We start from the raw sequence: 24,042 nt of genomic DNA, 5'->3' as shown, positions 1-24,042 counted from the left end.
AGTCTACGGAAATAGTTGTCCAAATCTCTCCTTAAAACAAATCTTGTGTATTTACAGAACTGCAACAGCACTGCTTATTATGGGTGGGTGCAGAGCAGTTTAGCACAGCACGATTATGCGTATAAGACTATAAAAGCAACAAAACAGCTACTATCTCATGCACACGCCTTTGTTTAAATATTGCAGCATGCATCTTCTATTTTTGTATCTGGGAATGCTTTGCAGAGGGTCATGGACTCCCACGCTGCTGAAAAATGTCACTCAGCCTAGATACTGTCACAGACTAAATGTCAATGACAAACAAGCTGGTGCAGGTAGGTGACATAAATAAAAACGTACGTTAGTGTAATGAGTGCGTTGGTAAAACAGCACGCCCTTCATTTCATATTTCTGTAACGCACAGTAATTATTTTAAGAGGCATGAGCTATCACAGCGCGAGATGGAAAACATCCTCTACAATGACGCGCTGTGACGTCACCATCCGACAATGATGGCGGCGGCGGAGCTTCAGCCTCAGACATCACACAGAAAGAACAACTGTCTAGAGCTCCTTTAGTCCTATAAACCAATTCTTCCAGCGTCCCGCGGTTTTTTAAAAACACACCAAAGGAAGATGAGGAACATTTAAGCGTGTTGTTTGTAAACGTTGCTGTATTTGCCCTCGTTATGTGTTCCGCGGAGCAGCGAAAAACAGCCGTTAATCTGAGGGTGATTTTCAGCTCGCGATGATTCACTGGTAATTTTCCAGCAGCGCGAGTCTCTCCTCAGACAAAACATCCAGAAATATTCATAAAAATGAAGTTTACCGAGCACCTGTCTGCCCACATCACACCGGAGTGGAGGAAACAATACATTCAATATGAGGTAAGAGTCGAAGAAAACCAACGTTGAGCCAATTCACCTCTGTTTTTCTCCATCTAACGTTATAAATGCGAACTAGTTTAAGGATTAATCAGATGTTTATGTGTTATGAGGGGCCAGAGGTTTAACTCTGGATTTATGATTGATATCTGTCAGCTCTGTTTGGTGTCAGTAATTTCAAGGCTAAGCTTTAACTTGATGCTAATGTAATTCTGACATTCAGTGATGCAGATGAATTAGTCCAGATGTCTTAAACTGCACGTTTTTTAAAACCTTACTGATCCAACAAATATAACATTACTGGCTTTACAATTTCCGGTTTGTCGTATTCTGTTTCAGCGCAGTCTTCCTGTCCATTAAATTTAATTAAACAGAAACCAGTAATATCATCGTTATGGCTGCACGTTTATTGAGTTTAAAATTGTAAAATGTAACATTGTGTTCAGTAAATTATACATAGTATAACATGTAGTATAGTGTATAGGGAAATGAAGTACAATTCCAGTGAAAATGTTTGTCCAAACTTTTATTTGCAAGGCATTGTATGAAATGTTATTCTGTTCTGTAATTACCTGTAGGATGACATTCTTCAACAAGCGTATTTGACAATGCAGACCTTAAAAAAGCAATGCTTTACAGACTACACAATTGAATTATTTCACATGAATGCATGGCAGGCAGTTTTCTTTGTCTCTGACAGTGGGCTAGGTCTGAGTCGACAGGGCTTTATTGGACTGGAGCTCCTTCAGGGTTTAATGGCCTTCACATAATAAGATTATTGCTCCCCTTCGGTCATTTGCTAATGAATTAGTCATCATCCGCATTTGAGAGTTGTTCATGTGTTGGTCGATGTGTGCAGGTGTTTTTATGATCAATAACACATGAAAAGATCAACCTTTAACATGTCTACTTCACTCGGATTGCCATGTTTTCTAGCTTGCCATTGTTTTCATCCTGAGATTTTTTTTCTCTGTCACTAGGAACTATGGACTTGTGTTGATTTGGTTAGGAAATTCTAAGCTTTTGCTGTGACCTTTAATGTGTGTCACACAGTGTTGACAAAGCTGATGTCAGCTAATTCAAAGATTTCTGCTGATTTGTTGGGTTTCTGTGTGGGCTATCACATGCTTCCTGGTGATGCCCTGAGAAAGAAGTGAGAGAAATAGTCTCGGCAACCTGGAAGAAACACTGTAGTAGCTGTGTGCTATAGTAGAGACACGAGACAACAGACAAGGCTATTCTGCAGTCAAACTGAATTTTTTAGCAATGGGAACTCGGTGTAGATTGGCCTGTGTGGAGCTGTGCAGGCCTGCTGGTAGAAGAAGTAAACATCCCTCACTGCTAGATTTTTCCCTGCTGGACCTTGATCTGCTCAGTTCCCTCTGAGCTAGAGTTTGTTTTGTTGTACGATTTTGACCTGCAGCTGACAACTGCACCACAAAACTGCATTTGATCAGAGTGCGCGTGCATCCAGTTAGTCTAGTTAATAGTCGTATTATTTATTCCACCCATTGTTTATCCTCTTGTCAAATTTATTTTAAACTGTCAGCTCAAGACTTTAATATGAAAATGTTTTGCTCTTGAGTATGTATACTCAATTGTACTAAAGCAAAAGTGCATGGAGACCTCAGGGTAGTATGGACGTTTGTCAGTGTCACATAATAAACTAAAGTAATATACCCCAAAACATACATTAAGTGCAGCATATTGATGATACACTGTACGTCCATTCATCACAACTGCATTTTCCTTTAAAAGTATGGTGTTTAAGGTGTATTTTTGCACCACACTATTGCCATGCCATCCTCATGACTGTCATTTAGAGGTATAATGTGGTTGGACTTGTGGTCACATTTCCTATGCTAATTTTTGTAGGAAAATCTGTGGAGTTCTGCAAAAGGAATTTGGTTATGTTTATGATGCAGTACCATAGTAAATAATAATCATATTGAAATGAAATCCCTTTACTCTCAAAACATTTACAAGTAGGACAATTATTTGTCAATAGGAATATTTTATGTTTTGTCTGATTCTTGTGCAGGTTACTTTAAAGTAGTCTAAAAAACATCTTAATGGGGTTCATGGGTTTTGATCTGTTATGATTGTTTAAGCACTGCTTGTCTAATCTTTTTACTTATTGGCTAGGTTTTTTCCAGAAGTCACGTGATTCAGAAAATCTTGGTGACCGCTTTTGTAATAGGCAGTAACTGTCCTTTTTCTCTAGTCAGTATCTTTTGATGTAACAATGACTATTGATAACTAACAGAGGGCCAGCAAAATATTGACGTGTTGTTATTGATGAGTTACACAAGCAAAATGACTGCCTCTGCACATTCCTCCACAGCTGTATACAGGATCTTTGACCTTGTTGCTGTAAATAACTAGACAAACTTAAACCGGGATGTACTGTTACTTGAAGAATGCAGTTGAGAATAACAGTTATGGGCAGTATGTTGACATATGTATTTTTATATAAATATGTGCCTTATGCTTAACTTTGCCTAGACTTACTGTATACAATTACTACTGTGGATTGAAATAGCTTAAAAGATCCATTGTTTGAAAAGTAGCGGCACCTAGCGGTAAGGTTGCGAATTGCAACCAACGGCTTACTCCACCCCTCTCTTTCGAGGCACTATTGTGGCTAGCACTGAACAAGGGTTGGGTAACGTTCACCTTTTTAGCCGGTACCCGTACCAATACAGTACCTGGAATTCAGTGCCGGTACCAACCGGTACCTTTTGTCGGTACTTTACTCTCTTATTAATAAAAAAGATTTGTTTAAGTGAAAAAAAAGTCCAAGCCTCTCAATTTCAACATTTTGTTGACATTTTTAACAAAAGAAATAAAGACTATAGAAAAATTACAGCATTATTATTTCTATCAGCTTATTCTATTTCCTCATCACACACATAATCATTTATTTATGCAGTGCGATAATTTACTAAAACCATGTGGCATCCACCATTAACAGACCATTAGATATTATAGAAAACTAAAAGTCTACAAAAATATTTTTACAGCATCATTACTGAAAATAACATGTGTATATGTATGTATATATATATATATATATATATATATATATATATATATATATATATATAATGTTGATCATACAGTAATATGTGTAAATAAGAATCAGTCTCCAGCTGTGCTGTTCACAGCTTCAAACTGCACCTTGACGGCCTCACTCACCTCTTTCTATCGACTGCTCTAATCTGTCACTAAAAACTTTGTTTCGGGATTTCATGTTCAGTGGTGGACAGAAAACACAAAGCGGCTTCACAAACTTAAACGTTCAGCGCAGTGTTATGTGTGTGCGTGTCGGCTGCGTCTGAGCGCGCATTTCCTTAACGCGAGTGTATGCTTAATTTTCTAAACAAGAACAAGTGAAGTAAATAATATGTATATATATTATATGGTGTATAATATGTTGATTAGGAAAGCCTGCTTTATTAGCTTCACTTTGCGTGAAGTAAAATGATCTCTCTCCTGTACACTTCTCATGGGGTGTATCCAATCTAAGACAGATATAAATGGAGTTCACTGAACAAAGTTAAAAACAGCCGTTTCCTCTATCATGATTTTAGTTTTAGTACTTCCTCTTCTGGACTCAAAAACTCATTCTTCTGCTGTCTCATTCCATCTGTATCCTGGCAGAAGTTCCCCTGTCAGTCAGCATGGGCACTGGTTCAGTCACATGCTGCTGTGTAATGTGAAAGCCAATTGTCTGACCTCTACAAATAGTGTCTCATATTCTTCTCTTCTCCACAGGCTTTTAAAGAAATGTTGTACTCCGCACAGGATCAGGCCCCATCAATTGAAGGTAAATATTGCACATGCGACCTGAATGTATCCTATGTTGCACCCACAACTGTATAGAAAAGTTCACCAGGAAATCAACCAGGTGACTTCCCATTTTGGAGCATGAACTAAATGTGACCCACCAGGATACATGAATGATATCCAGAGGACATGCATCTGATTTTTATCCCTCATGTCATTTTCAAATTGCACTGTACACATCAGCTGATGTTTTTGGGCTTTTTGGTCTCTTAAAATAATAACTGTTACAGAAAAATTTAGGTTCAGTCTATTTTCGTGGTTAAATCTTTTGGTTTGATGATATTAGATGGAACCCTATAAGGTTATCATCCTTTCTCTTTCCATCTCTCTTAAGAGTTTCAACTGGCATACAGAGGAACAGCTTATTAACATTAACACGTTTCTTTTTATAAGTCAAAACTGGTTGTAATCATTAAAAATGGAGGGGCAAAGGTTAGCCTGGGGTGTTGCGAATACACCTCAGTCACAGGGTGTCACAGTTTGATCAGATAAGAGCAGAGCACAAAGCTGAGTTTGCATCAGAATCTCTGATTAGGACACAGTTATTTTTTGCATTTTTCCACACATCCATTTCTACAAGTATGAAATTTAGAACCCATCAACCCAGACTGTAATAGAATATTCTGGAAATGCTTTGCTTGCATGTCACTGGTGTTTGTACAACAACAAACATCTGCTAATGACTTGGCGGCCCTATTCTGGTGGGTTTGACTCTACCTCTATGCTTTCAGACGGAAAAATGCTGTTTCAGCAAGTACTGATTCTTGATGTCATAATACTGCATAATACTGGGTGACCCGCCTGAACAAGATTAACATCTTACAAATGATTTTAAATGAATGAAACCTGTTTTGCCAACATGTTAAATGTTTTTAATGGTGCCTATGATATAACTCAATTATGTGCTTTATGCAAGACAGGACAGTCAATGTTTGCAGATAAACAATATGATACACAATGTAAAGCTCTGAGTACAATAGGTTCAGTTTCATTCTCTATTACACTTCACAGAATGAGCAGATCTAAACGTTCTATACAAAAAGGAAAAATAACACAATGTTTGATTGTATCAGCACAGTCCCCAAGGTCAAGTTTGCTTGCAAGCGCCATTAATTGTTCTCTTTTTGGAGTCCTGCGTTCTAGTCACAAAAGGTAGGTTTACATATGAGTAAAAAAACTCTAAAGACATTCCCCTAGCAATTGTTTACTTTATTAATGACTACAAGTTGACCGTTTTCATGTACTTATGCCTGGCATCATTATGTAATTGAAATGCTTTATCAGGATATTATTATCCAATCATAAGTGATAAAGAAAACCTTTGTCTCAGTTGTAATGTCATGCTATCTGTTAGAGCTCCTGGGGTTTAGCCCAAGACTCACAGCTGATGGGAACCTTACAGAGACTTCTTGCTCTCAGATAAGCAATGATTTAGATCCAAAGGTTACAGCACACACACACACATCTAGATGCACATTTCTTCTATAATAGTGCTAAGGCTCTCAGAAGGTCATAATCCTGCACACCGAGCGCTTTTCTAAGCTGTGGGATGAAGGTAGTTGTGATTATGTTGAAATAACTGTAATCTTCTGTCAAAGTTTGTGGTTTTTCTGGGTGGTGGTAAGTGTAGTTAATGGGATTTTTTAAGTGAAGCTATGATTTCGATGGGGGAAATTGCACGACGAGGGTTTTGGTTAATAAGATGCTGATTTTTTGATGACGGATGCCAAAAAAGTCTGAAACCTCTCATTTGAAGAGTGCAAAGTTCTGTGCTTAAATATGAGAGTCTTCATTTGTCAGTTCTTCACAGTCTTGAGTATGAGATCATCTCCAGATTCACCCCAGTGTGAGTTTGCCACCCACATATTTGTCTATTTAATAAAATTGTAAATTCAAAAATCTTGAAAGGCTTAAAATTATTAACTGCTCACACAAACATCATTAACACCTGATGGCAAAAAACACAGACTGCAATTTCAGCTGATGGCAATTAAAGCACACAACTAGTTTGCGATATAGATTTATGTTAATGTCCTCTGTAATAATTTGCTGGACGCTTTTGCAAAGTTCCCAAGTGCCAAAGCAGTCTATTGTTTATTTTCTCTCTTGGAATCTCCAGCTGAAAGAGAGAGGCGTGTATGTACATCCCTGCCGAGCAGATATGTAACTGAGCTGTGTGTTTTCATAGCAGGCCAGACACTATGACCCAGCTGAAGGTCTCGCTGGAGAGGGTTAGCTAAACCAGGACAGAGAGAGACTCCCTACTGTAGAGCTTGACACAGGATCAGAACTAATCCCACAGTTTGTTTTGATATTAAACAAGTACCCTTTCTCACCTAGTTGTGTTTCTTGCTTGTTGTCTTCTACAGTTTGCCAAATAATAAACATACTGTATGCTGTTTTATGATTGATAAGAAAATGTAGATGTGCTTGAAGACATTTTTGACCTCTCTGAACGTGCATACCACGCTTTGGTACTTTGACCAATGAAGCAGATCTTTAAGAATCTTATCTGTCCGGTACATGTACAGTGAGGGAAATACGTATTTGATCCCCTGTTGATTTTGTAAATTCGCCTACTTACAAAGAAATATAGGGTCTAGTTTTTATGGTAGGTTTATTTTTACTGATAGAGACAGAATATAAAAAAATCAGGGGAAACATTTACCAACATACCAACTAGCAAGAATTGTGGCTCCACAGATTGGTTATGTGCCTCTATGGACCACAGATTAGTCCTGTCACTTTAAGAAAGTACGCCTAAATCAGCTTGTTATGTTTATAAAAGATGCCTGCCAACAGAATCTGTATCTTTCATTTCAACCTCTCCACCACCATGGTCCAGACAAAATAGGTTTTAAAGGATGTCAGGGACAAGATTGTAGACCTGCACAAACCATGAATAGGCTACAGACAGAATCTTCGTTAGGAGGTAACTGTTGGTGTGATTATTTGGATATAGAAGAAATACAAAATAACTATCAAATGCCTTTGTTCTGGAGCTCCCTGCAAGATTTCCCCAATGGGGTAAAGATGATCATGAGAAAGGTTAAAGATCAGCCCAGAACTACAAGGAAGAAGCATGTTTATGATTTCAGTACAGTTGGGACCACAGTTAGCAAGCAAACCATTGGTCACACGCTATGCCACAATAGATTGAAATCCTGAAGAACCCGCAAGGTCTGGCTCCCATGAAGTTTGACAATGAACATCAAAATGATTCAGAAAAGGCTTTGGAGAAAGTGCTGGCACTGCTGTGAGACCAAAATTGACTCCTGTGTTTGTAGGGAGAGAAATTTTGACTATGACCCCAAGAACACCATCCCTACAGAGAAGAACAGTGTTTGGAAACAGTGTTTGGGCGTTAATCTCTGCTACGGGTACAGGAAGACTTCACCGCATTAAGGGGCTGAGGGAAGGGCCAGTGTTTGAGGAGGACAAAATGAATAATATGTCCAGTTAGTAACAATGACAGGTGCTCATAAATGCTGTTTTGTGCAGTTTTTAAATAAAGGTGCTCATAAATGCTGTTTTTGTTTTGACGCGGGGGGGTTGATAAAGTGACAGACGAATGGATTGCAGAATCTGATCCAGAGGATCGGATCGATCGGAGCATCCCTAGTGTTTAAACAATAGTATAATTTTTATCAATAGAAGTTGGTGTTGGTAATGGGGTCTTGTCAGTCAAACAGTGTTTGTTGTGAAAATGTCGGATTATGGGCTGTTTTTGTCAGTGTTCTGTTTCAAGAAGGGTTAGGCAGAGAGTCATGTTGTGTAAGTTTTGCCAGAGGACAGTGCTGGCTCTGGTCCAGACAGATGTGTGCAGAAATGTATGCAAAGTAAACCTCGCTAAGTCTGCACCCTTGTTATATAAGTGAGCTCATGTATTACATTCACAGTGCATCTCTCCACTTGATAGGTGTTTAAATCCAAACTCAAATGAGTTAACTTGAAAAAAAACTGCTAATAATGTTATTACAAGTACTGTTTCCTTAGGAGTCATTTCCTCTGAGAGTGTTTTGGCTCATAGGAACACTTGTGCTTGTGAGCAGTCACGGTGATTCACTGTCCGTTCGTCTGTCTGGACAGTCTCAACCACACTCTCCGTCACTGCATTCTGCTTTGTGTCCATCACAAGAGAATGTCACACAATCTCTATGGTGTCACACTATTTACTGTCAACAGAAACAGGATAACTTCAAATGCCTGTTTAAAAGTTACGACATGAGAACTGTTACGATTGTTATGATTTAGGAGCACATTTACTTCCTTAGCTTTGACTAGAGCTTCTTACACTTGGGAAGAATGTACTTCAAATTGATTATTTATTTAAGACAGATCACAGTATTACATTACATTTTACAGCAGTTTTAAAGCAAAAGTTCACTAAAAAATAAAAATTCTGTCTTTATTTATTCACTCCCAAGTCGTTCCAAATCTGTATAAATGTCTTTGTTTGGATGAACACAAAGAAAGATATTGGGAAGGCTGCGTGTAACAAAACTTATTTTTCCCATCTGTTAAATATATACATATAAACTTTTCAAGATGTTTTCCAAAAGTTTCTCTTCTGTTTTGTGTAGGATGATGTGTTGCTGTATTGCTTTTTGTCTGAGTTACTTTTTCATACTTGCTTCTTGCTTTTAGTCACAGATGAAGACACAGTCAAGAGATACTATGCCAAGTTTGAGGAAAAGTTCTTCCAAACATGTGAGAAGGAGCTGGCCAAAATCAACACTTTCTATTCAGGTAACCAAGTGTAAACATCAGCCTCTTTTTCTGAGGTGCCGGCTTCCTTTTGTTTCGTCTTTTTTGTCACTTACATTTTTGAGTTTACAGTGACAAATCACACATCTCATTGAATTTTAACTTTGTTTAAAAAGAACCTGAAACACTGTCACAGTCAGAACAGAGAATTATCCCTTCTATTCTTGTGCGTTCACACACATCACGTAAAGACACGTGACTTAATATAGTGCAATGTAATGTTAATGTAATGTAATGTTGTGTAATGATTTTTTTTGTTGTGAAAATTGGGCTGATCATGGTGAAGGATATTTCCTTGCGGTGTTTTTAGGTGGCTAAATAACATGATTTGTTATTATTACTGCCTTCCTTTATTTAGTGCCAAATAGGCCTAATTATTACGGTTATTTTTCTGAAGCATATGTTGTTGTTTTTTGGAAATTACAAAGATATCAGTTTTAAAACAAACTTTTTTTATTGGTAAATTTAGAACAACAAAGAGCATTGAGACACAAGAACTCAGGCTATAGCCTAACGAAATTACACTAAATAAAAGATAATAATAAAATGTATTTAAAAATACATAAAAGCAAATTGTTCTGGCTTCTTCAGTGCAATTTTACAGAGCCTTAATGAAAAATAAAACGGAACGCTGCAAAGTAAAAATTTGCCAGTATTTTTGCAACATCTAAGTGCAATACAAAAGACACAGTATAAAAATCAGTAAAATGACATACAAAAATGTGAGTTTAAAAACAAGGAAACAAGGTTTGAGAAATGTTTTTTAGAATTTACATTCATTTCAGAATAAGCTCACTCAGATCAAATGAAAAGCCTGTTAATAAAGCATACTGCTCAAAATGCATTAAAAACCATCGCACTTTACAATTGCAGCACAAACTTGTACTGACAGTGTTTTTCTCATCTCCTGACACAGAAAAGCTTGCAGAAGCCCAGCGACGCTTTGCCACGCTGCAGAATGAACTGCAGTCATCTCTGGACGCGCAGCGGGAGAGCAGTCGTGCCGCGGACCTGCGGCGCCGACGCACTGTCTTCCACCTCTCACAGCAGGAACGCTGCAAACATCGCAATATCAAAGACCTGCAGCTGGCCTTCAGCGAGTTCTACCTCAGCCTAATCCTGCTGCAGAACTACCAGGTCTGAAAACAAAGTTTGATTGCACTGTAAAGAATAACAGAGTAAAGTGTAAATGTCAAGTCCAACACTGACTTCCCAACAACATCTGATTATAATTTTTTAAGAATTCCCATATTATTCCCAATATTTGGAGACCTCATCCAAGGGGTTTCTGTTTGTTTTCCCTTTCAGAATCTGAACTTTACAGGCTTCCGGAAGATTTTAAAGAAACATGACAAGATCTTTGAGACAGCACGAGGGGCAGATTGGCGCGTGGCACACGTGGAAGTGGCTCCTTTTTACACCTGTAAGAAGATCACCCAGCTCATCTCTGAAACCGAGGTACAGCACACCGATCCGACATGACTGTTTGAAAGCACATCTGGCTCTCTAAACTCACAATCTTAGCCAAAAATCTATTTGTGACAGACATTGAATAGTTATTTTAACAGCATGTTTCTGAACCTGCAGGGCCTTGTTACCACAGAGCTGGAAGGGGGAGACAGGCAGAAAGCCATGAAGAGGTTACGAGTGCCCCCACTGGGTGCAGCACAGGTATGACACCCTGCAACCTAACTTTTTCAATTAAAAAAGCTCATTTCAAATGGCATGAACATCTCAATGCTCTGGTCTCGGTTTTTCTTAGCCTGCACCAACATGGACAACCTTCAGAGTAGGACTGTACTGTGGAGTCTTCGTCGCTTTAACCGTCACAGTCATCATCACAGGTAAACCTTCTGCCAGACCTTTTGCCAATAGTTCCATGAAATTTGTCGTTTCAACAAATTCAATATGTTTTGCACATATGTAGGTGTGGTTAAGCTGGTTACAGAAGGAAAAGAAAATGTGTGGCCTCTGGTAAGAATTTATCGGGGTGGTTTTCTGCTCATCGAGTTCCTGTTCTTGTTGGGCATCAACACGTATGGCTGGAGACAGGCTGGTGTGAACCACGTCCTAATATTCGAGCTCAACCCTCGCAATAACCTGTCTCACCAACATCTCTTTGAGGTAACTAGATATCTATCTTCTGTAAGTAAGAGTTCATGTTATTTTAGCTGTTATTTTTAGGGTTACTTTAAACCATCCGGTACGCTTGAATAAAGCCATTTGTGAAATTAAGATAATAATAATTAATAATTCATTACATTTATATAGCGCTTTTCTGGACACTCAAAGCGCTTTACATGAAGGGGGAATCTCCTCAACCACCACCAATGTGCAGCATCCACCTGGATGATGCGACGGCAGCCATATTGCGCCAGAACGCCCACCACACACTAGCTTATTGGTGGAGAGGATACAGCGTTGATATATTAAAGACTTACTGTAAAGAAATATTGTTATATATTACACTTGTTCCGATGTGTAGTTTTTTATTTAAACATTAGGTGATGTTGTGAATGGGATGTTAAACAGATGTTGATGTTTTTTTAGTATTGTGACATTTAGCAGTCAGGAACTCCTTTCACGTTCCTTTTACATTTGAAGAGGCACTTTAATGTGTTTCTTTCTGTGCAGATTGCAGGTTTCCTTGGAGTTCTTTGGTGTGTCAGTATACTGTCCTGCCTCTTCGCTAAGGACATCAAAATCCCTATACAAGCAAACCCTCTTGCACTCTATGGATTCTTCTTCCTTTTCCTTATCAACCCCTTCAAAACATGCTACTACAAATCTCGCTTCTGGTTGCTCAAATTACTGGTAAGACTCAGGAGCAGTCAATGTGTATTAATTGTAAACATCCATGGCATGCTAAGCAATGGATATATTATGTAATGATAGTATACAGTTGAAAGAAAAAGTATGTGAACCCTTTGGGCTTACTTGGATTTCTTCATAAATTGGTCATAAAATGTGTTCTGATCTTCATCTAAGTCACAACAATAGAGAAACACAGTCTGCTTAAACTAATACCGCACAAACATTATACGTTTTCATGTTTTTATTGAACACAACATGTAAACATTCATAGTGCAGGGTGGAAAAAGTATGTGAAACCCTAGGCTAATGACTTCTCCAAGAGCTAATTGGAGCCAGGAGTCAGACAACCTGGGGTCCAATCAATGTGATGAGATTGGATGTGTTGATTAAAGCTGGCCTGTCCAATAAAAAACACACCAGTTTTGAGTTTGCTGTTCTGAAGAAGCGTTGTCTGATGTGAACCATGCCTCGCACAAAAGAGCTCTCAGAAGACCTACGATCAAGAATTGTTGACTTACATAAAGCTGGAAAGGGCTACAAAAGTATATCTAAAAGCCTTGATGTCCATGTGTCCACGGTAAGACAGATTGTCTACAAATGGAGAAAGTTCAGCACTGTTGCTACACTCCCTAGGCGTGGTCGTCCTGTAAAGATGACTGCAAGAGCACAGCGCAGAAAGCTCAATGAGGTGAAGAAGAATCTTAGAGTGTCAGCTAAACACTTACAGAAATCTCTGGCACATGCTAACATTTTTGTTGACAAATCTACAATAAGGAAAACATTAAACAAGAATGGACTTCATGGGAGGACACCACGGAGGAAGCCACTGCTGTCCAAAAAAACATTGCACCACGTTTGAAGTTTGCAAAAGAGCACCTGGATGTTCCACAGCACTACTGGCAAAACATTCTGTGGACAGATGAAAACAAAATTGAGTTGTTTGTAAAGAACACACAACGCTATGTGTGGAGAACAAAAGGCACAGCACACCAACATCAAAACCTCATCCCAACTGTGAAATATGGTGGCGGGGGCATCATGGTTTGGGGCTGCTTTGCTGCCTCAGGCCCTGGACGGATTACTGTCATTGATGGAAAAATGAATTCCAAAGTTTATCAAGACATTTTGCAGGAAAACTTAAGACCATCTGTCCGCCAACTGAAGCTTAACAGAGGATGGACGATGCAACAGAACAACGACCCAAAGCATAGAAGTAAATCAACAACAGAATGGCTTCAACAGAAGAAAATACACCTTCTGGAGTGGCCCAGTCAGAGTCCTGACCTCAACCCGATTGAGATGCTGTGGCATGACCTCAAGAGAGCGATTCACACCAGACATCCCAAGAATATTGCTGAACTGAAACACTTTTGTAAAGAGGAATGGTCCAAAATTTCTCCTGACCGTTGTTGAGGTCTGATCTGCAACTATAGGAAACGTTTGGTTGAGGTTATTGCTGCCAAAGGAGGGTCAACCAGTTATTAAACCCAAAGGGTTCACATACTTTTTCTTTCAACTGTATGCCACTATCAACTCTATTATGTTGGATTGAATTGGTCAGCCATTGCTCTAATTCTAATATACCTAATCTTCTTATTTGTCCTCTTGTTGAATTAGTTTCGAGTTGTAACGGCTCCGTTCCACAGAGTTGGCTTTGCAGATTTCTGGCTGGCTGACCAGTTGAACTCTCTGGGAGTGGTTCTGATGGACCTAGAGTATATGATATGCTTCTACAGTTTGGAGCTGGACTGGGCATCAACCTACGGGAAGCTGGTAATCAAAAATGGTAAGTTTGTCACCATCCATGTGTTGTAGAAGTAGTTTATGATGCTTATTATGAAAGGCCAGTGTATGAAATTTAGCGGCATCTAGAGGTGAGGTTGTGAATTGCAACCAACGGCTCACCCCTCCCTTTCGAAGCACTATCGTGGCTGAAGCAGAATTAAGATATTGTCATGCTTTTGCTTCTTTGCCAAAGGAGATAACATATTCAAGAAACGCGCAGCGGTTTGTCTGTTTAGGGCTACTGTAGAAACAACATGGTGAATTTCATGTAAGGGGACCCGTGGTGTAGTATGTAGATTGAAATAGCTCATTCTAAGATAATAAAAACATAACGCTTCATTATGTAAGTTTTCTATGCACCTCTGAAGACATAGTTATGTGTATTATATTGCATTTCTGTCAACAGATCCTCCAAAGAAATTCCAGCCTGGACCTTTAGTGTACTGTTAGAGCCTAACATAGTTTTTCCCTTTAAGGCCCTCATGGATTCTAAATGATCACTGATTGATTTGGTTTTATCTTCTAATCAGGTGGTGAGATTTGTAACTCGTATTCATACGGAGTACGAGCTGTCATTCAGTGTTTGCCTGCCTGGTTCCGGTTTGTGCAGTGCCTAAGGCGTTATCGGGACACAAAGCGTGCCTTCCCTCACCTGGTCAACGCCGGCAAATACTCCACTACTTTCTTCGTGGTCATCTTTTCTGCGCTTTATACGACGCATGCAAGTAGGTGGATGCAGCTACATTGTGCGCTTGGTGGTTGGATGTTTTGGTTATTGTTTTAAATCCTTTATTTACCCAACATGATAATGTGTCTGTTTTGTTTTCCTTAGATCTTCCTGAAAGACAAGTCTTCTTTTACTTGCTAATTGCCTGTAAGATTATAAACTCCTGCTACACTTTATTGTGGGACCTGAAGATGGACTGGGGTCTGTTTGACCGTAATGCAGGGGAGAACACCCTCCTCAGAGAGGAGATAGTATATCCTCAGAAGGTAAAAATTCACACACCTGGTTATAGTCAAGAGAGCTGTTGGCACTCTCAAGGTTTTCAGATTCTCAAATATTTGTATATTAAACATTTGCAGCAGTGGATTGAAGTGTTGTCGATGTGTTTGTTTGCTCTCTTTGAACAGGCTTACTACTACTGTGCCATAGTAGAGGATATAATCTTGCGCTTTGCATGGATCATCCCTCTTTCCCTAGGGTTTATGAATTCATACCCTAATATCTTAGATATTTTGGCCACTATTCTCGCACCGCTGGAAGTCTTTAGGTGAGTTACATTATACCTGTTATATAAATGGATGCTGACTGTTTTTTGTTCTTTGAACAATGAGACCCTTGTGGCTGTGCTATATTTTGAATGTTATCACGGCTACACCGCATTGTTAGGCTTGAGGTGCAGTGGATTGTTTATAACATTTAATGTTACTAGATTGTACTTAAAAGTACTAAATTGATCATCATAATGTGTGGGCTTTCAAGGCGCTTTGTTTGGAACTTCTTCCGTCTGGAGAACGAACATCTGAATAACTGCGGTGAGTTCAGAGCCGTGCGGGACATTTCAGTAGCCCCTCTGAATGCAGACGACCAGACGCTGCTGGAGCAGATGATGGACCAGGAGGATGGCGTGAGGAATAGATTTGGAAAGAAGAACTGGAAGAGGAGCTACAGCATGTCTTTGAGAAGACCACGTCTGTCCTCCCAGTACGTTCATTATCAGCCTGTAAACCAGACACAAATAAGTACATGGAATAAATAATAGAAAACAGCTTGTTTTAATTAGTTCTTTAAGAGATGGCTACATAAGCATAATTCACTCACTGTGATGAATTTTCTGGATTAGTGCTAAAGTGTCTTTGCTCTCTTGACAGGTCAAAGGTCAGAGATACCAAGGTCCTTATAGAGGACACAGATGACGACACCTGACCCTTGCGTCCACATTGGCTTGATAAAGTCTTTTATAAAGGACCATAGATGTCAGCGGGCCTCGGCTCTTCAAAAGCTCTCCAATCAATCCATCACAAAGCTGCCTGACTACACCACACACATTTCCCACCGGAGAGACCTCACCGGCTCACACATGCATACAAAGCTCACCGCAGGAGCGGCTGCCACTTAGTTACTGTAATAATCGTGACTGCCTTGATCATTTTTTGAAGATCCAATTCGTGGAAGTAACAAAAAAGAAATCAAAGGACAGTGTATATATATATATATTTATATATATATATAAATATATATGTCAGTTCATAAACCACTGCGATCGTTGAAATCATACTGACTGTGGGATTTTCAGACATGAACAGTTTGAACACAAAGACTAATGATGAGGGTATGAACACATTCATGTAGCAGACACTTGTCTGGTTAGGAGACACAGGACTGGTTACCCTCATTCACCAAAATGTCAATTTTCACTTTTTTAGTTTTTTCAATGTATGTTTCGTTGTTATTTAAGTAAAGGAGAAATGCCTTGAAAGTTGCTTTAAAGGAAATCTTTTAACTATGGTATGGATTTACCTTTGACATCTTCATCTAGGACCTCCACGTGCTTTCGCACAACCCTCAGGTGGCTCTGAATGAAAAATAAGGACTTTTTTAATGATAAATACTTTTGTCATTACTTTCTTATGTAGTCTAAAATGCCAAATGGGAATATTTGTCTATGTTTTCCACTTGAAGACATTTTTACCTTTGTGCATTTGAAGGATCAAGTTAATGCAGTTTGAAGAAGATGGGCTTGTGACTGTGGAAGAGAAAAATAAATTTTGCTTTGTGTCAGGCTCAATTTAGAGCAAGCCAAATATGTACCGCATTCCTCAAGAAAATTTGTTTAGCAGTAATTTAAAGGTTTAATAAGTCCTGTCTTAAATGTTTCTCCTCACAATGTATGACCCAATCCTTCTTTTTTATGGCATGTTAAGTGTACACGTATACTTGTCACATTCCACTGAAGCTGCATTCCATGTCGGTCATTTTTAGTTTTTTGGCTAGTGTCTTCCAGGGTCAGATCTATTTTTTGAAAGCCACCTGAGGGTTTAAGAGGTTCCTCATTCATAAATCAAGCATAACGGCAGTTTTTCAAAAAACTTTGCATTCAAGTTGATGTGATTATTTCAATAATAGTTCCGCCTTCTAAGCATTGAGGTAGTTAAAATGTAATGCTTATTTAGAAAGTGTGTTCTTGTACCTCTGAAAGCCCAGTCTGCCTGTGAACAATACTACTTGTGTGCACCAGGGACCCACTGTGTCCTGTGTCATGAGGAAAGTAGACGGTTGAGAGTTCTGTTACATTCCCTGTATTATCACACCAGAAGGTCCAGGTTAAAGTGGAGACGCTGCATTTGTATATTCGTTCAGTCTGGTTGTTTAACAGAAGTATGGCTTCATGGGAATATTTATGGGATTCAAGTCAGCTGCAATACTCAAGAGACACTCGCAAGCTCCAGTTCATCATGTCATGTACTACTGTCCCAAGTAAACACTTGGACCAAAAATAAAAGGTTTCTCTGTGGATGTTTGCTCATCTCTTCTCATGCCATTTTGAATCTAAAATCTGTTTAAGGCTTTGCGTTTGTTTTTTAGACCAAATGTTCTATAGAAACAGGTAATTTTTTGAGAGACAGAAGCTTGGATAAATAATTTCGTTTACACAGGCTGGTTCCAGAAGAAACACCTCAAGCTTTTCCTGGTCTGGTCAGTCCATTACTTGTAGTGTTAAAATTTTGGTAATCACAACACTAGTACATCTTCACTCCTTCCAAAACCTTGGATGTCCAAATTCGATGTACACTGTTTTTTAAATGAATAGTACGGTGTTGTCAAAGTTGACCTTATATATAAATACCTTATATTTCTAAGATATTTGCAAAACCCAGTGACAAATAAAAGATGGTTAATATTAATGATTTATTACAACAACAAAAAACAACCTGAAATATGGGGATACAGGTTTCAGAAGGACGGCAGCGACATAACCCCTTGTGAGCTTGGCTTGCCTTTCAAGAATGAAAAAAAGAGACATTGTTCTCAGCAGTTTACATTCCGTTTAATGAAAAAGAGCTTCTATGTAATAGAGAAAATTTACTTAACTACAAAAAAAATTCTTCATTGATCCCTATCTCCTTATCAGAGAAAATACAATATTTTCTTTCATGCTCCACAAACGTTTATTGGAGTAGCACAGGGGCAAGAAAATGCTTGTAGATTTTCATTCCAATTCCTATTAACTATTTCTGTGTCATTGGTAGTTTTACACAGTGTCATTTTCATGACAAATAACCAAAATTAGCCATAATTGAAAACTAAAAGACACCTTTAACACAAAGGAAGGTTTTCCCAAAACCTTTATTGTCAATAGAATTCACTGACAATCTATCCACACAGTGGTTGTAAATGAAGTGGCAGTCTGTCTGCTCTACAGAGACTTGTTGTGTGAATGAGCTCTCGGAGAAAATCAGCAGACAATGAGACACTACAGTCCAGATACTTCCACTGCAACTCGAGAGTCAGTCAGTATCAGCCTATACCCTGACTCGCACATCAATTTGATCTGGTGCAAAACCATATGATTTTAAGCTTTTGTGCAAAAAACTTTCAGTTCATTTCTAACCATGAATAATCCACGGCAAGGCAAAAAAGGCAACTATAGAAACAGGCTATAAGATTATTTTCACCACAAATTAAGGTCAAAGTAGAAATGTATGAGTTTCGCACTGTTTGCGGTTAGCTGTGACCAAACAGCAACAATCCAGGCAGAAAAGAGAGTCATTTGAGATCCAGCACCATGGCAGCTGGATTCTCCAGGTAAGAGCGCCATAGGTTGGAGAAGCGGCACATGGTTGCCCCGTCTATGACGCGATGATCAGCGGACCAGCTGACATTCATGATGTACGCCTTCTCCACGTCATCACGGGAGGTAAACCTGGGCAGCACCTGGACAAAGGAGACTTTATATAAACCATACTCATACAGCAGTTAGAGTAAAGATACACTTTGAAGACATTAAACTTTGCGGCTCTATTCAATTGCAGGACATACATAGCCTCCCTCCAATAATTTACTGAACAGTTCAACCTTGAATGTACTAATATGCTTTAATTAGAGGGTGAAGACAACAAACTGCTCACCTGGATCTTTCCCAAAGCACCGATGGCCACCTCCGGGGGCAGAATCACTGGCTTGGCATATGTCCCTCCAATCTAATAAAAAACCCAAACACTTATTTAACAGAACTCATTTTTTAATGATGAGAGATTCAATCAGCACTACAGATGAACACTGGGCAAATGATGATGATCCTCAAATTTTGGTCAAGAAATCACTCGATAGGTTTGACCCTCAGAAGGTCGGCGAGCCTCACCGAGCCAATGTTGGAGAGGGTGAAGGTTCCTCCATTGAGGTCGGCGGCACCCAGCTGCCCAGCAGAACCCAGAGCCTGCAGACGGTTGAGCTCCACAGCAACGTCAAAAACACTGAGGCTCTGAACGCTCTTCACGTTGGGCACCAGGAGGCCCTGAGGAGTGTCCATTGCCAAGCCGATGTTATGAGACGCCTGAGAGGAATGACATGACATCTATAAACAATTAAAACACTATACCATTCAAACAAATACTTCACATTTTGAAGACCATGAGCCTCAATTGAAGAGTTAGGAAAGGTTTGGATTTTGTCTTGCCTTGTATGTGATGTTCTGGCAGGTTTCATCCACGGAGGCATTGAGAACAGGAAACTGCAGGAGGCCAAGTGATGCAGCCTGAACAAAACACAGTATAAGCCAGTTAAAAAAAATGATCTTCAACCTCCAAGTGAGTTACAGAATTTGCAGACTGTCCATGAGTGAAGTGTACGAATTCTGAATAATGAAATATGAACCAGCACCTTTATGAAGAAAGGCATGTAGCTGAGTTTGATTCCCCGAGACTCTGCAAGACCCTTCAGCTCCAAGCGCAACTGCACTAGCTCCATCATATCCACCTCATCACAGTAACCAAAGTGAGGAATCTTCAGAGCAGCACTCATCGTCTTCACCATGGCCTTTTGGAAACCTGCATTTATAGAAGAGATCTTTATATATAAAACTTCTTGATCAATTGAAAACATGCTGAAACTGTGAAGTTCACCGTTTAGTGGCTCTGTCCTGTCTTTGCCAGTGAAGATGGGTCCAGGGATCGCTGGAGGAGCCATGACAGGTTTCTTCACTTTGGATGGTGTATCAGTAGTGCTCACTGCAGGTGCTTGAGTTTTTTGGACCTCATAAGGTAGGATGGCCCCTGTTTGCTTGGCTATGAAATTGAGAATGTCCTCCTTCAGAATACGACTTTCCTTTCCTGTTCCAACGATTTCACAAAGTTTAATCTATAAAAGCACAGAAACAGAGATTGACCTGAAATATGGGTGAATACATTTGTTTTATTATTTTGAACCAATGCACATTTGTTCCAACAAATTTACATTGTTCTCATTGGCCAGGCGGCGCACTGCAGGTGTTGCCTGGGTTTTTTGGCCCTTGATCTCCGGGAGTGGTTGTTCATGGGAGACGGCTGGAGTCTCTACCACATCCTCTTCTGGAGCGCCCTCTGCAGGTCAACAAAAGACATAACATTATCAGAGAAAAAAAATAACTGAAGATTGGAAGGAGATTTCAAGGCTGTTTGCTTACTAGGATTACAAAACACGGCAATGACTGACCGAGCTCTCTGTCTGTTTCAATGTCCACGAGAGGAGAGCCGACATGAGCGATGGCATCAATTTCATAATACAGTTTACGAATGACACCGTCATAGCGGCTAGTGATGGTAACCGAGGCTTTGTCACTTTGGACCTCGCAAATGCTGTCGAACTGGGAAACCCTATCGCCTTCCTTCACATACCTGCATATACAAGTAACAGTGAAAAATAAATGAACAATAAAAAAATAACTGATGCACGCTTTTGTTTGACAAACATGTTGATATAATAGTGTATTTTAAAAGCTTATTTATGTTATTGTGTTTTCCATTGCAGACTCCAAAAGGATATATTACAATGTATAAGATATATTGCAAGAGGAGAAACAAACATACCACTCTTTGACTGTCACCTCCATGATGCCCTCTCCTATATCGGACAGTTTGAACTGCAGCACCTGTCCAGAGGCCACTTAAAGAACAAAAGTGGATTAAAAAGCATTGAAATAAGCAAAAGGGAACATATTCATAAAACAACAATTCATCACCATGCAAAAACAACAACAACATCAAAACATTCTTGTGCTACTATTGAAAATGATATTCAGGTCAAAGGGACAATTAATTGAAGTACAGTTAACACATACATCTGTTCTATTTGAGTTTAAGAAATATAACACATCTTATAAATCTTTACGTGGCCTAAAGCTGATATGCCAGAAGATGATGTCACACAATAAAACCTACAGTCTGCCTTAGAACCAGAAGACAAATCCGTACATAAGAAATGTGCTTACATACCACGGCTGGATCTGAAGCCCCTCCATTGAACTGACGTGAGGGGATTGGAGAAATCAAACACATAGCCTGGTTCCTTCCACTGGTGCCCGTGAGACCGCTGGAGGCGATGGGACACGACCTGGGGCTTTGATTGAAACATAAATTAATACGATTAAGACATGACAACTTGATCTTGCGTGTTATACTGCTATAATCTGTTCGTATGCTGGTGCAAGAACTGGGTGAATGAGTGAATTAAATGTGAATAACCAAAAGATTAGACAAGTACACTTTAATGCATTTCTTTAACAAGCTTGTCACTTAACAAATGAATGCAAAAATATAAGAGATTACTCTTCGACGATGTGCAATACATGTGAATAATTGGCGGAATTTAATAATGTTTGTAAATTTACCAGAAGTCTCAGTATGCGCAGAGAAGTCCGCACTGGTCTCACCGCCGCCATCTTTGCCCAAGACCCTCATCATCAAGAAATTCACCGCGAAGAGAAGTTTCACTCCACATGCGAACTATCAAACATCGAGACATGAGCAACAAGTTCACTCATAGGGGGACAGGTCGTTCTTTATAATACACATAATTTATAATAAAAACCCAAATACTTTTATTTGCTAGAAAGCAGGTACGTTTTAAATCGAGAAAACAGGCAAACTCGACTCCCTGTAAGTGCGCACCGGAAGTTGAGCGAGTCGATTACCTTGTATTCTTTAATTTCTTGTTTCTTTACGCTCTTCTGACGTCACGCTCTCGCCTCTTATGACCAGCCAATGAACCAGGGACTCTTCTTACAGACTTGACATACTATATTTTTTAGTAAATAGATAAATAGTAATTGCTTAAATAAATATTGATAAACAAAAAAGTAAATAATATGAAGAAAGAATATGTAAGTAATTTCAGACAATTTTATGTACTGTTTAAAGTTCTTGAGTTTAACATTTGGTGTAGTTTTGAATACTATGACCACATTTTTTTTACGCTTCAGAAACACAAATACAATGAGGCATTTCAAACTTAAATTAGAAATTTTAAGGAAAACAGAGCACATACAAAAAATAATTAATTAAGAACAATACAAACAAAAGTACAGAGTGAAATACAGAGCGAAAATATGTCATCAAAGACAAGAAAACAACGATAAACCTACTAAGCATCAGGTCAAATTCTTTACGCAATTTAAATAATTTCCTTCCAACGTTCAACTTAACTTTCCTTTTGTTTTAAAGCACTTACACTTATGAATATAGATTTTCCCCAAAATAAAGATAGTGTAACTATTTCATAATAATTAAAAAAAGCCAACAGATCGATTGTTTGTTTAACCCTCAGACCAATATGCTCTACTCTATTGACAATCAAAAAATAAATCTGCTGTTGTTTCAATTTCGGAATCACAAACCATACAACTATTATGATCAATATTAAACATATATCTAAGAAATTCTAAGGAGGGATAAATATCATAAAACTTTATAGTGTACTTCCTTGGCTTTGGGAGGTATAGGAAAGGAAAAATACAAAGAAGCTGAATCACATTATTTCGATTACACTGAATTGGAAAATTATAATGGTTTAGTAAAGTTCGTATTACTTTGTTTGAAAAAATTCCTTATAAATCCTTCCCAGTTATTTGTTTAGATGGTAAATGAATAGCAAAGGATAAACTGGGCAACATATTTTTAACCAACATATCAAAAGCCTTAGGAATACTATTTAACACTTTAGGAGATTTCTTATAATCAAATCGCTAATCATATTTTTCACAAAAAATCTTGTGATTCAAAAAGAGACCATTCTCATCTAGAAGACGAACAGACCAGATACCTCTTTCCCACCAATATTTTAAGAAGAGTGACTTGTTTCTGAATAAAATACACAGATGAGTCCAAATTGGAGAATTATAAGGGGTAAAATTGTGTTTTTAGATCAGTTTATCTAGTTTTTCTACAGCACTGTTGGTAATGTGACTCAGTCCTTTGGATGTCTAGTCACCTACTTTCAGTAGTCATTCTCATGGAGAGATTACCATGGGCGGCCTTGAGCCTGAACTCTTTCCGCCACCCTGTTAAGCCACTGCTTAGTTGTCAGATTAACATGAGGTGATCAATGTAGGTGATGTGGATCAAGGGATATATTTAATATTTGTGCTATGAAGTAGGATTCCAAATCAGGTTTTGCATCAAATCGAATAATGTCAGCAGGTTTTTGTAAGGATTAGAACTCTTTGTGTGTTTGTGTGTGTACTGTCATCACTGTGTGTGAGCGAGTCTGTGTGTGTTAATTTATTGCCTGTCCAAAAAGTCCAAATCCAAAAAGAAGGATTTTTGATTTTTAATTACACACAATTAAAGGGAAAGTTCACCCCCCCAAAAAAACATTTTGCCTCATTTATTCACCCTCATGTCAATCAAAACCTCTACTTGGCAATATATTCTGTGGAACAGAATTTTTAGAAATGTGTCAGTGGTTTTGTGTTCATAATGGAAAACAA

At 38.8% G+C, this 24,042-nt stretch overlaps 2 protein-coding genes across 3 annotated transcripts; one reads left to right on the top strand and one right to left on the bottom strand.

Annotated features, from left to right (window-relative positions):
* The first annotated feature begins 319 nt into the window (after positions 1-319).
* Positions 320-17,595, top strand: xpr1b (xenotropic and polytropic retrovirus receptor 1b). Its single transcript, XM_056743443.1, has 15 exons — positions 320-865; positions 4,640-4,691; positions 9,359-9,460; positions 10,395-10,615; positions 10,787-10,936; positions 11,066-11,149; positions 11,241-11,322; positions 11,406-11,602; positions 12,113-12,292; positions 13,910-14,078; positions 14,608-14,802; positions 14,910-15,070; positions 15,212-15,351; positions 15,564-15,785; positions 15,953-17,595. The coding sequence occupies exons 1-15, from the start codon at positions 797-799 to the stop codon at positions 16,005-16,007; spliced, it is 2,079 nt and encodes a 692-aa protein (XP_056599421.1). The 5' UTR covers positions 320-796; the 3' UTR covers positions 16,008-17,595.
* A 419-nt stretch (positions 17,596-18,014) lies between these two features.
* LOC130417253 (lipoamide acyltransferase component of branched-chain alpha-keto acid dehydrogenase complex, mitochondrial-like) lies at positions 18,015-22,222 on the bottom strand. Of its 2 annotated transcripts, XM_056742644.1 has the most exons (12): positions 22,154-22,172; positions 21,946-22,060; positions 21,551-21,674; positions 21,146-21,221; positions 20,772-20,953; positions 20,535-20,659; positions 20,204-20,438; positions 19,962-20,128; positions 19,759-19,836; positions 19,444-19,635; positions 19,211-19,282; positions 18,015-19,016 (listed from the first exon to the last, which is right to left on the bottom strand). In XM_056742644.1, exons 2-12 carry the CDS (start codon positions 21,994-21,996, stop codon positions 18,849-18,851), a joined length of 1,470 nt encoding a protein of 489 aa, XP_056598622.1. In that variant the 5' UTR covers positions 21,997-22,060; positions 22,154-22,172; the 3' UTR covers positions 18,015-18,848. The 2 variants fall into 2 exon arrangements, with proteins under 2 accessions (XP_056598622.1, XP_056598621.1); XM_056742643.1 differs by having other exon boundaries at positions 18,016-19,016; positions 21,946-22,222.
* Between the last annotated feature and the right edge of the window lie 1,820 nt (positions 22,223-24,042).

The sequence above is a fragment of the Triplophysa dalaica genome, chromosome 3, assembly GCF_015846415.1.
Source record: "Triplophysa dalaica isolate WHDGS20190420 chromosome 3, ASM1584641v1, whole genome shotgun sequence".
NCBI classification, from domain to species: Eukaryota; Metazoa; Chordata; class Actinopteri; order Cypriniformes; family Nemacheilidae; genus Triplophysa; species Triplophysa dalaica.
This window is presented reverse-complemented; position numbering and strand designations above follow the sequence as displayed.

Bases quoted from the DNA above. Each gene is read 5' to 3' on its own strand.
- xpr1b (XM_056743443.1), top strand. From the start codon at position 797: ATGAAGTTTACCGAGCACCTGTCTGCCCACATCACACCGGAGTGGAGG. The intron at 11,150-11,240 runs GTATGACACCCT...GGTTTTTCTTAG, and splicing joins CCCCACTGGGTGCAGCACAG to CCTGCACCAACATGGACAAC. The intron at 14,803-14,909 runs GTAGGTGGATGC...TGTTTTCCTTAG, and splicing joins GCTTTATACGACGCATGCAA to ATCTTCCTGAAAGACAAGTC.
- LOC130417253 (XM_056742643.1), bottom strand. From the start codon at position 21,996: ATGGCGGCGGTGAGACCAGTGCGGACTTCTCTGCGCATACTGAGACTT. The intron at 21,222-21,550 runs GTATGTAAGCAC...TTGTTCTTTAAG, and splicing joins GGGCTTCAGATCCAGCCGTG to TGGCCTCTGGACAGGTGCTG. The intron at 19,636-19,758 runs GCAAGACAAAAT...CATTCCTCTCAG, and splicing joins GCCAGAACATCACATACAAG to GCGTCTCATAACATCGGCTT.